The following is a 12,773-nucleotide window of genomic DNA, read 5'->3' as shown; positions in this document are numbered from 1 at the left end:
GGTACGCAGACCATTAATTACATTAAAGTGACAACACATATGGCTCCAGCCATGTTGCCGTACGCACGACACGCAGGTCACGAATGAGTTACACACATGCATCACATACACAAAGGGGCCATACTGATCACAAGATACATCCTGCAAAAATGAGTTAAGCGTCCTAACGTTCCAAACTTCGGAAGCCCGAAACTCCATCTTCCAAGCCGAATTTGGGAAATCTAATTTCGCCAAAAACGGCGGAGCGTTGAATTTCATGTGTAACTTTTTCTGTAGATCAATTTTCATATAAAATTTGCCCCGATCCGAGATCGTACCGAAAAGTTACGGCTGATTTACCGAAGCACATGCACACGGCAAAATTCCGACCCCGGTAGTAGATCCAATCTACTATTGCACATCTCATGTGCCTGGCGTATGAACCTGGATTTCGATTCGACCAATCACATTGATCTTCGCTCACTGCAACTGGAATTACGTGTATCACTTAACTCCGATGGCGGAAACCGACCGGTAGGAGTATGTCGTTACACTACCATTGCAGCAAGAACACGAAACCAGGACATAGATCAAACTGAAAACTCGCATATCTCCATATGCACACATCCCGAATCCAAAACTAAACAGCTACGGCTCTGATACCACTGTCGGGATACGAGGTAGGCTACACTAGCGCAAATCAAAAATTTCTACCGCGTAAACCAAGAAAACTGCCGTATAAGGATCACGGGATTACCACTCGACGCACTGGTGCGGAAGTTGTAGATTCGCGTCGATGCAGCGAAGTCGATCAGCGTAGTCGTACGTAGTCGATCATGTCGACGTCCAGCAGCTCCTCAGCAGCTCGTCCACGTGCAGCAAGATCGCCCTCGTGCCGCAGCTCGTCGTGGCTCATCGGCGGCTCGTCGTGGCTCGTCGGCGGCTCGTCGTGGCTCGTCGGCGGCTCGTCCAAGTGCTGCAGGCGCAACACCTCCAAGGTATCCACACGTGCAGGGAGGAAGCGTTGCAAGCCGGACTGCTAGATCCGTGAGTTGCAACAGGCGAGGGCGTGGGAGGCGCAGCAGATGTGTTTCGCCAAAAGGTGTAAACCCTAGGGCGCCCCCACCCCTCTATTTATAGAGGTTCCTAACGGGCCTCTGGGTCCAAGGCCCATTAGTACTTCTAAACCTAATCCAACTCGGATCACATCCGAATTGGGCTTCCAGCCCCTTAAGTGTGTGACCCTATGGGTTCGGATACGTATAGACATGGTCCGAGTACTCCTACTCGGCCCAATAGCCGGTAGCGGCCTCTAGCAAGATGTGCCAACTCCTATATGCATACGAAGATCATATCAGACGAACCATCACAACATTATATACATGCTATTCCCTTTGCCTCACGATATTTGGTCTAGCTTCAAGCCGACCGCTCTTTCTCGATCCTATGATTCGGAATCCCTTTGTAGGTTAACTCTTAACCGTACGTAGCATAGCCATGCATTTTTGGATCCGATCACTCGAGGGGCCCAGAGATATCACTCTCAATCAGAGAGGGGCAAATCACATCTTGATTGACCATGTCTCATAGCATGCTTCTTGACAAACCCGAAAGCTACCTTTATAACTACCCGTTTACGGCGTAACGTTTCATAGCCCTAAGTAAGTCAATCCACATCTTGAGTACATGCGACAATCTCAGGTCTAAGGACAAAGCGTATATGTTGTGTAAAGAGAGAACTACTTCTCGTGTTGGGTCAGTCCTAGCACATGTCTCCACATGTGCCCACATTATTAGTTCAACATCTCCATGTCCATGACTTGTGAAACATAGTCATCAACTAATACATGTGCTAGTCTAATATTCATGTGTGTCCTCACATGAACTCCGACTAGGGACAACTTTAGAATAACCATACAAGTAAAGAGTTTCACATACAATTCACATAATTGCAAATCAATTCAAGTAGCCTTTAATGGATATTCAATGAACACAATATAAATCATGGATACAAATGGAATATCATCATCTCTATGATTGCCTCTAGAGCATACCTCCAACAGTTGACCCCACCTCGGGCGTCTACCAGAAAAAGACGCTAAAAGGATAGCAGCAATGCCCTTGGATCAACTAGAACAAGTATTACAATTCATGGAAGTATTGAAATTCATGGAAAATTCAGGTATAGAACTTGATGCATGTCTAGGACAAAGTGACCTGCCTGCTGCATAGCCAGTTCAACCGAGATGGACCTTTGAGCTAGACAAGTCCTTTAGTAAGGCCTGAGTTGGTAGGGAAGCTATCAACAAAGATGTACGAATTCTATGAATGGTACATGAAGATGTCCGTCGACCAGACATCGATGTTCGGCCTTAAGGTAAGACCGACAGATTTTTTCGGCGAAGGCGAGAAATGCCTCAGGCTAGAATTCAAAGATATATATGAAGTGTACCATCATGATGCCCTAGACGTCTCTCTCATTAGCATCTGGGCTCTGTAAGTATCCGTTTATCTATATGTAAATTTTGGATCATATTATTTTTTGTGCGTGCGTCACCCTACTAACTTTGTCTTCCTTTTTATGTAGGATGCTAATTCAGAAGTGCCGACGAGAAGGATACTTTCATGTTGGCTTCATGGATCCATCCGTAGTTAACCAAAACTAGGTACGGGATTTTAAATATATAAAACGTTGGTGGAAGTATTCAATTTCCTGGACAAACAAGCTTACAAGAGTTACGTACTACTTATGTAAAAATAAAAATAATTCAAGAGATAGATATATAAAAAGCAAAGTGAATGCTGCACAGAACCTAGAATTATGGGCATCAGCATAATTCGGTTGTTTAGAAGCTAAGCAGAGTATGTGGACTATGCATGCTGTCATCACTTCCCGTACGTAGCAAGGCACGAGCAAGGTCCAACACTGAGACCAGCAACGTGTGGAGAGGAGCGAGTTCGCGTAGCGTTGTAGTGTACCGTTGTCTTTCGTTTCTTAATTATTGTAGTATAGTCCACCAGATCATCATGGGCACGGTATGCTTTTCTGATTATTCTCGGGATCACGCATGCAGGTACGTGCTTGTATGATTATGAACAGTACATGCTTGCAATGTCGTCGTACCTGCTGGTGCGCGATGGCGATGTCGGCTCCGTATAACTTGCCGACTTTGCATGTTTCTTTTGAATTTTCGCCAAATAGCCTTGGGTTGCTTAGTCCAATTAAGCTGACGGTTTTATTGATTAGCCCATTCAGATATTTGTTGTCATTGAAACACCAAAGTCGCACTAGCCCTATATATGCTAGGGCCATTGGTTCCTAAAAAAAGCCTATAATTGGGTAACCTTATTTCTATTTTTTTCTCTTATGTTAATTAGTCCCTTTGGTTTTTCAATCACTAAGAGATTTGTGTTGATTGCCTCTAAAACTAGGCATGTCAAGGTAATAAATCATGCTTTCATATAAACCTAATTTATAATCCCTACCACAACATCATTTAGAAGCTCAGAAGAGGAGAGAACCGATGAAAAGGAGTTGCTGCTTTTAGGTTTGTGACACCAAGGAATAATAGAAAGTAGCCACTAAATCTGACTATATATATACATAATATATGTGACTACAAAAGATTATCCAAAACAGGCAAAACGAAGTCTAGAAAATTGCAAGCACCAACAGATCATCAAAGCCACAAAAAGGGTTTAATTCTCTATGGTTGTCCTTGGTCAGTTCACCTGCAGTTGAAATAAAAACTTGCGTTTTATAAAGCATAGTTTATGTTTCTATGATTCCTTGCCGACTCCGATCCCTAAAAGCATTGAACATTCAACTACTGTTGTAGCATCACAACAGATTGTCACTATCTCGTACTGTTGATGTTTTATGGCAGCAGAAAAGTAGAAAGAATCGCGGGGAATCTGCATCTGCCGCGAGGAAGTCAAATGCTGACATCCATTGAACTTTCAACTACTGTTGCATTCCAGGAGGCCAGGAGGAAATCCTGGACGCTATAAATCCCGTCACCTTGTCTCTCACGCCGGCTCCATCAGCAGTTCCTCTCCTCTGCTGGCTACTGGAGCTACCCAGCCGCGCCGCTCCTCATCGGTCATGGCCGCCGCTGCCGCCGCCAAAGAATGCTCCGATGGGCTCTCCTCCACTTCCTCGTCCTCCACCATGGCAGGAATGGTGTGGCCGAACACGTGGGATCAGCAGCAGCAGCCGGACGCGGGCGCCTCGCCGTCGCCGGGAGAGACAGAGAAGCGTGAGGGCTTCATCGGCGTGCGGCCGCGGCCGTGGGGCACGTTCGCCGCCGAGATCCGCGACTCCACGCGGCGTGGCGCCCGCGTGTGGCTGGGCACCTTCGACACCCCGGAGGCCGCCGCGCTCGCCTACGACCAGGCCGCCTTCTCCGCGCGTGGCGCCGCCGCAGTCCTCAACTTCACCGTCGACCGCGTGAGGGAGTCGCTGGCGCCGCTCGCGCTCGCCGCCGGCGCAGGGGGTGGCTCCCCTGTCCTCGCGCTCAAGCGGCGGCACTCCAAGCGGCGCACGCGCAGGCGGCGTAAAAGGCTCTGCTCTAAGTGCATGGCCGACGGCAAGGATCTCCAACCGCCGTGCCAGTGCTCCGACGTGTCGGCCACGGCCATGGCGGTGCCGCAGCAGCAGGTGACGGCGGCGCGCTGCCAGGTACGCTTCGGCGTCCTGGAGCTCGAGGACCTCGGCGCTGATTACTTGGACGAGCTCCTCCGGATATCATGCGAGTTGGCAGCCTGAAGTCATGCCTGTATCGACATCGTCGACGTTGGTTCACCACGAAGATCAATATGAATTCTGATTCTTCTTTTCCATGGAACATGAAAATTCTGCACATCTCTGCAGAGCGGTATGCGTGGAGTCTAAAAAAATAAAATGGCACGGACCAACCATGCTGTAAACTAGATCGCCATCTATGCACCTGATAAGGAAAAAAAAACCTTTGGCACATGTGGTAATTGCTGTGATGCAACATTAACCAAGTCACCTATTAAGCTAGCTTTTGAAAAAAAAAGTACATAATTAATCGTCATGTTTTCTGACTCGGCCCGGGCCTCCCACCCAGCTCTTGGATTGCACTTGGACGAGCTGGGCCTCCTTTCCCTCTTGCTGCTTCTCGTGGATCCCCATGGATTTCTCACGCCTGGATTTCTCTCCGGGCCTCTCCTTCTCAGTTTGGTTCTTCGGTACGATCCCTGTTTGGTTCTTCGGTGGTTTCGCAGTCCCCGGACGACGGTGACAGCTTCTGGCTCCTCACTTGGTTCAGTCCATCCAAATTCTGTCTCAATGCGGATTCAGTGGGCATTCTTTTGCAATCTGTCTTGGGTGGTTCCCCTGCTCTTTTGGTAACCTTACAAAGGCAATTAGGTGCCACACCTGCCACTTAAATGGGGACACGTGTCGGCCTCCTGCCGCACCGGTTTTGGTAACCTTACAAAGGCTAATTTCTCTCCATCCCCTCTGTCGAGCGACAATTTTGTTCTGCGGAAATTTCGGAGCTCTATCACAAACCCTTGGTTCAGAGTCGACCGGTCACTGAATTGTGGACCTAACTTCGCTGGAGCCCCTTTGTTCAAGACTTTGGATGACTATCAACGGGTCTGCCTAGCCAAGACGGCTGCTGCCTCCACCGATCCTGCAACCTAACCTTTCGATCCTGCTACCTGGTTTCGTACCAAGCAGTCTCTGCCTGTGGACCCAAGCTCGAGTGGGCCGCCTGTGTTTACCACTTTTGGTGACTTCCACCGGGATGTTAAGTAAAGAAATCGCACCTGACGCTTCATCTTCTCCACCGACCAACAGTACTTTCCTTGCTACAGAAAAAACCCCAACTCTGCTCGTGCTTGGCTCCTCGCCGTCGACGCCTCCGCCATCGCCGTTGACCTCAATGACCTTCCAGCGTGCAGACCCACCTCCGTTCACCCCAAGGGGAATGCATTGGCTTCCTGTGGAGAATCGCGTCTCCTCCACCCGGGCAGTCGTCGTCAAGCGAAGATGTCGCCATCGTCACCTTCGATCCTCTGTCGGGTAATCTTATCGCCTTCAACCTAACCAGAGATATCATCAGAGAATACCTAGTGGATATCAGGATATTGCGACTGATTGACATTCAGCCGTGTCACTTGGGCCAGGCTTATTACGTGCGTTTTGCTCATGTTTATGACTGCGATAATATTATTCACTCTAGTCCCCATGTGTATGATGACATCCCTCTCGTTCGTTAAGCATAATCGTGGCCGAAATTGGAAAAACCTTCAGTTTAACAGAGAATGTACCTTGATGTTGATGGCTTTCCCATTGGATTTCTGGGAACATGAATATGCTGAGAATGCTATTTGCTCTTTTGGAAGGGTCCTGAACTGGGAACATGATGACAGGAAGTTAGGTAGGATCATTGTTCGGGCTAGAGTTATTGATCTGGTAAAGGTCCCACAATGGATTGTTTTGTCTGAAGGTGAAGGTTTTGAGGGAGAATCTTGGACCATTCAGTGTGAGATTCTGCAGAAGAACCCTCTTGGTGGGCTCCCAGCTGAGGAGGACGAGCCACCCTCACCTGGACAGGACCCTCATGCTCCTTTCGATTTCTTTGGACATGGGCAGCAGGGGCCTGGCCCAGCTCCTTTCCAGCCAGTTGAGGATCAGCCTAATCCAGCAGCTATTGCTAATGAAGGTTGGGCCCCATGGCCCGATCAAGTGCAGCAGGAACAACAGGCCCATCAGGGTAATGCTGGTATTAATCTTAAATGATCCTCCTGCAGAAGATGTCAACATGATGTTGTGTGATATCCATTGGCACTTCCATTCCCAAAAGCAAGGTATTTCGCTTTGAAAACTACTGGATGCAATATGAGGAATTCCTCCAGGTAGTGCAGCATGGTTGGTCTATTCCAACAAATCAAACAGACAAAGCCAAAGCCTTGGCAGCCAAATTCAAAAATCTCAGAAGAGTTCTAAAAGCATGGCAGCAGCAGATTTCCAGCCTGGCCAATAGAATTAAAAACACAAAGTTAAACATCATTCTAGCTTTTCCCATGGAGGTAAGGACTAATATTCCTGTGAAAATAAGAGGAGAGAAAAAAAATTGGAAAGGAAAATCAGTTCAAGGCATGATTTCTTTGCGGGTAAACATACGTACCTGTACTGCTAATTTACATACATGCAAGAAGAAATTTAAAAGCTTCTTTCTACTCCATATCGATCTCACAAGTTAATATATAATTCTCCGGCGACGGCAAAGTGGCCCTGCAGCACGGGCAGGCGCCGCGCGCGGCGAGCCACGGCAGCACGCAGCCGGCGTGGTACGAGTGGGAGCACGGCAGCGTCGTCGCCTCCGCCCCCGTCGGCACCTCCTCGAGGCAGACCGCGCAGAGCACGGCGGACGACGACGACGCCGCCTCCGACGACAGCGCCGCGCCCGCGGTCTCCACCCCGGCGCGCGCTTCGCCAGCGGCCGGCGCCTTCTTCGACACCACGGCAGCCGACGAGCCAGGTCCAGGCTGGCTGCGGTCCTCCTCCGGAGCCGGCGCCCGCTCGGCGCCCGCCGCCACCGCCTGACGCTGCCGGCGCCGGGAGCCCAGTGCCGGCCCTCCGTCCCGCGGGTGCCGCCGCCGTCCCCGCCTCCTTGTCTGCTCGCGGCTGCCGGGCATGCCGACGGGCGCCGTCTCGTCCCGCCAGCGGTGGTGGTGGTTGCCCGGGTCATGCTGCCCCTGGTCAAGCTCCAGCGCCGCCGCCGCGGTGTCGCTGCCGCGGCAGTGCATGCGGCGGCGGCGCGAGGCGCAGGTGACGGCAGCCAGCATCGGCATGGATTTTGCGTGAGGGTGAGAGAAAGAAGGCTGGATGTGGCATGGTGCGGGCTTCACTAGGTGCTCGAGGTACTATTAAGCATGCTTACGAGCTTCACCGAAGCATATCCGTTCGTCATTTAAAGACACGGAAGCCAAGTGGGGAAAAAAAATCTGAAGTTGGATAACTCTTAGTTTTATTAGAATTGATCGATGCACTGTTCATATCGAATCGACACAGGTCTGCTAAGGCGGGCCCATTAATCAGAGAAACTTAATTAATTAGGCCTGATCTCTTTATTTCTTAGTAGCCATATAAAAAATATACAATATATTGATAAAAAACAAATAGTATACGTTCGAATATTGTATTAGTATATTCTTAAAACGGCGTAAGGCTAGGGATAAGATACAATATAGCATGCCACGTAATTAATTTCAGAGAGAGAAATGAACTAAAATGGCAAGTCAACGAGATCAATTAGCCGACCTGAAAATATCATTGGGTACCAATACATAAGGCTATTGTAAATTCGTAATGTTAACAATCAAAATATTTACCGGCAAAAAAAAACCCAGAATATTGAGAGATACGGAATATATGCCACTAGAGCTACGTCCAAAGACAAGTGTTTTGGTGGCCCAAGGACCAATGGGAATTACCAAGAGCATATGCTGAGAAGCTCCCTAGTTCTGTGTCCCGATTTGTTTTTTTAAAAAAAATGAAAACATTGGGCCAAGCAAGGTGGTATGCACGAAAATTGAAAATTGCTGCTAATTCAGGCAAACCGCAGCAGCTCATTCAGTACATGTGCATCCATCACCTATCATGGAGAACCCCGTCACAAGTTAGGCCGTATCTCTTTCTTTTTTTTTAATTTTCCTTTTCACGATTTGTACAGTCAGCAGTTGTATTGGATCCAAGTTTCTTGTAGCCTGCGGGGCCGAACTGCCACGTCAGCGGCGGAGCAGACCCACGTCACCGCCACCAGCACTAGGCGAGGGTGTCGGCGGCCGGCACGAGCGCGCGGCAGCAGGGGCAGTCGGGCTGGATGGCGAGCCAGGGGAGGACGCAGTCGGAGTGGTACTTGTGCGAGCACGGCAGCCGCGTCACCCGCTGCCGCCGCTCCCGGACCTCGTCCAGGCACACCGCGCACACCTCCACCTTCGACAGCGTCCTCGTCAGCTCCGCGCGCCGGCGGTGGTGGTGGCCGCCGTCAGCCGCCGAGGTGGGGGCCGGCGGTATTGGCCAGACCTCGGCGGTCGCCAGGACTCCTCGCTCGGCATTTTCCTGCTGCTGCTCTCGGCGGCGGCTCCGACGCTCGGAGGTCGCTCGTCCCTCCCGCTCTCCGATCAGCCGGCTCCACCTGCGTTGGTACATCGACAACAGAATGGCGCTAACTTTTAGATCATCAGGCAGTGAATTAGGTTTGGTCATTCTGGTATTTTGTTGCTCTAGAATCAAGATCACGCATCATGCCGCTAGTGCTTGAAGAAAACAGAGCACACTGATGACTGAATGTTTGAACAGTTCATAATCAGGCAGTTCAGTTTCAGTGCAGACTGTCAGTAAACAGATTGCTACTCATACTATCATTTTCCAAAATTAACATGTGAGGAAACTGTAGTCTACAGTAGCTAGCCAAGGTTTACGTTTCCTCAGTGGTTCGACGGTTTACTTGGTCGAAACATAACCAAAATCTTCTCCGCTAATCGAGGTCGATTGGGCGTTTATTTGATTGGAACAGATTACAGTGTTCTCTCATCACATGGCAAGTACTAGCTCTTGCACTTCTTTTGACTGAACCTTTTGGGGTTACTGAACTTTTTAGCCACATGCAAGATTCCATCTTCAAGCTAAGCAGGCACAATGAAATTCAGGCACTAGAAAACTCTAGAATTCTCTAGAATCCATGGCGGGATCGACCAATAGGCACGGAAACCCCGGAGAAAGGGGACACACCTTTCCCATGTTAGGCCTACTACTACCTTCTAGTGATCTGATCACGCGAATAAAAGAAAGATTGGAGTCATAGGTAGACAGCAAAACAACGGAGCATTGCACTCCCTGTGATCGATCGATCTAACATGGGAAGTTTCGTAGAGTTGGAGCCTCCGATCGAAGCCGCCATCAGACTGGCTGCTTGGATTTATGCTGTTGTAATCAAATGAGCTCTAACCACTCCATTATTTTCTAACAAAAACAATTCAGAAACCGCGTGCGATGTCACTCTCAGCAGGTGGCATGGTTGCATTCAAGAAGCTTGCTCCGAACTGAATGTTCCGCTTCTGCGAAACAGAGGAATTGGCAAGGTGATCCTATACCCTGGATTCCTTGTCCTTCAGGATGAAAATTCTTTCTTTTTTTCTTCTTTTTTAGCTTTTGCTCTAGTCCGTCCAATCGCATGGTTTTGGCTTCCCAACAAACGAGATCGTGAAAAACAGGGGAGAGGGAGGAGGGGCCCCGGGGAGCAGATGACGATGGGAGGCAAGGCAACCGACCTGGACGGCGACGTCGCCGACGGCAGCGCCGCGCCGCGCAGCTTCTCCTCGAGCCGGATGCGCGCCGCCATCGCAGGCCCCGTCACGGCCGCGGCGGGCCCCGCGTGACGGTGCGCGTGCGCGTAGTGGTAGTGGTGCTCCGCCGCGCTCGCCGCCGCCGACGACGCAGCGTCGCCGTGGTAGTGCACGCGCCGCCGCCGCGCGAGCTCCACGCCCGGAAGCATCCTCCCTTCCTAGCTCCTCCTCCTCTTGCTCCCGGCTGTCGGCGGCGGCGGGTGTCGGGTCGGTCGTCCTCGGCTGGGTTCGGCCTCGGCGGCGCTGGCTGCTGGTCCTGCTCCTCCTCTCGATCGGCGGGCGCCGGGTTGGTTGGTTGGTTGGGTGCTGCGCGCCTCGGCCGTGGTGGTGGTGCTGGAGCAACCGCGAAACTTCCTGGTGGTGTGATCTTGGTTTGGTTTTGCTTATATATGGTGGCGGTGAAGTGAAACGCGGCTGGGAGGATGTGGTGGTGCTCGATCGGAGGGAGGAAGACGAGACGACGACGTGGCGTGGCGTGGCGGACCGCGACGCGGGAGGAAACTGCGAGGAAAACGCGAGCCGATTTTTTCCAAAGGAAAACCCAGGAGGGGATATGTGCGACCGTGGGCCGTGGCGAATTTACCAGACCACCCTCCGGCGGGCCAGCCAGACCTGCTGCCTGACGGTGACGGTGGCCCCATCCTATAAATGTGCATTTATTTTTAGATTTAACCTTGTAGTTTTTAATTGATAGGTGATGTCGCCGTCGACAGTGAGATGTTAACGGTGACTTCATCAATCTTCAGAATTTGTTAGCTCAGTTTCTTGTACAGTATTTATAACATTTAGTGTGTGTATTTTATGGATGTCTCAGTCCCTTGTGTATTTATTTTATTTTATTTTTTGCGAATGCTTCTAGTGTATTTATAGTGTTGAGTGTACCTTATTTTTTTATTTTTTGAATGGCTGATGTTTCGGAAAAAAAAATCAGTCATAGCCACCTCGAGAATTTGTTAGGAAAAATTCTGTCATCCGTACCCTGACACTCGAGAATTTCGAATAAACTCTACCTGAGATTGCAACACCCGTATCGGATACGGGTCAGGCGCCCAAGCGTATTCGCGACCCCGACACCCCCGTATCCGTATCTATCCCCGCGGGGGGCAAAACGGTCTAAGCGCTAGGAAAAAAACGCGAAGCTTCCGCGAGCCCCGCGCGAAGCTGCGCGCGGTCTGTCCTGTGGCCGAGCCGCAGCAAGGGCGAAGTAAAACCGTGACGCCGCAAACCGGCCGCCGCAAACCGTGATATCTTGATTCCCGACTACGACGTTGATGATATTGATATATCCTTTGATAGCTATGGCGCCAGGAACCAATGCAAAGCATCCGACTCCACAATGGCACAATCCATGTCAGTCTTTGCAACATGAACGTACTTCTTCCGTCCCGCAAAGAGTATCCTTTAATTCTGTTCTAAGTCAAGCCATCTTTTATTGATCAAGTTTATATAAAAATATATCGATACTTTTAATGTCTAACAAGTTTGATTAGATTCATTATGAAATATATTTTCATAGCATATCTATTTAGTATGTCAAGCCATCTTATGTTGACCAAATTTATATAAAAATATATTGATACTTTTGATGTCTAACAAGTTTGATTAGATTCATTATGAAATATATTTTCATAGTATACCTATTTAGTATTATAAATATTGATACTCTTCATTCTAAATTTGATCAAATTTTAAATAATTTGACTTAGGACAAATTTAAAAGAACACTCTTTGCAGGACGACGGAGCATAACGCTTAGCTTTCTATGTTCTTAAGACCTCGTGCACGTACGGCTGCTGTAATTCTTTTCAGGGTGAAGCTACAGTGTCCCTAGGGGTGCTAATGCACCCTCAAAAAATGAAAAATCAGTGATTAGGTTCAGATTTCACCATATAAGCACCCTCCAAACCATTATATGCAGCCACAAGGCAATCACGCCCCCCCCCCCCCCCCCCTCCAATTCGCTCTAGCTTCGCCATTGATTCTTTTTACTGACTATAGCTTTAAACTAGTCTCTTGTAATTTCCATTTATGGTGGGTTTCTTTTTTTTACTCGCTCAAGCTGGTTTAGTTCCGCGAAAAACCGGTCTCTTTTGTGCAGGAACATCTCGATGACAAAGAGATTATGTACACGGTCATTGTTCATACTTAATACTACTTTGAAGAGCCATTGGATTTAGTCTGATTGACTTGATTCGGTGATGGCCACCTTCTTTAATTTCGGTCTATCTAACAAGGTCTCCGTCACGACTCACGAGATATCCCTCTGTTGTATCTTCCCCTCTGATCAAGGGTGATATACTGATATCTACGACTGTTGACTCCCGTGTTATGATTTTGTTTTTTCCTACTTAAACATAAAACAACATCATGGTAAATAAGTACTACTCCCTCTGTCCCAAAATAAACAC

General features: G+C 49.1%; 3 protein-coding genes across 3 annotated transcripts; 1 reads left to right on the top strand and 2 right to left on the bottom strand.

The window, feature by feature from the left end:
• The first annotated feature begins 3,915 nt into the window (after positions 1-3,915).
• Positions 3,916-5,039, top strand: LOC117834099 (ethylene-responsive transcription factor 15). The gene has a single exon (XM_034713716.2). It carries the CDS (start codon positions 4,085-4,087, stop codon positions 4,745-4,747), a length of 663 nt encoding a protein of 220 aa, XP_034569607.1. The 5' UTR covers positions 3,916-4,084; the 3' UTR covers positions 4,748-5,039.
• Positions 5,040-6,854: 1,815 nt separating this feature from the next.
• On the bottom strand, positions 6,855-8,110 carry LOC117834100 (uncharacterized). Its single transcript, XM_034713717.2, has 2 exons — positions 7,143-8,110; positions 6,855-6,987 (listed from the first exon to the last, which is right to left on the bottom strand). The coding sequence occupies exon 1, from the start codon at positions 7,807-7,809 to the stop codon at positions 7,192-7,194; it is 618 nt and encodes a 205-aa protein (XP_034569608.1). The 5' UTR covers positions 7,810-8,110; the 3' UTR covers positions 6,855-6,987; positions 7,143-7,191.
• Positions 8,111-8,344: 234 nt separating this feature from the next.
• On the bottom strand, positions 8,345-10,927 carry LOC117834101 (uncharacterized). The gene is made up of 2 exons (XM_034713719.2): positions 10,291-10,927; positions 8,345-9,155 (listed from the first exon to the last, which is right to left on the bottom strand). Exons 1-2 carry the CDS (start codon positions 10,512-10,514, stop codon positions 8,783-8,785), a joined length of 597 nt encoding a protein of 198 aa, XP_034569610.1. The 5' UTR covers positions 10,515-10,927; the 3' UTR covers positions 8,345-8,782.
• Between the last annotated feature and the right edge of the window lie 1,846 nt (positions 10,928-12,773).

The sequence above is a fragment of the Setaria viridis genome, chromosome 8 (assembly GCF_005286985.2).
Source record: "Setaria viridis chromosome 8, Setaria_viridis_v4.0, whole genome shotgun sequence".
NCBI lineage: Eukaryota > Viridiplantae > Streptophyta > Magnoliopsida > Poales > Poaceae > Setaria > Setaria viridis.
The sequence above is the reverse complement of the archived record's forward strand: the minus strand, read 5'-3'. Positions and strand labels throughout refer to the sequence as shown.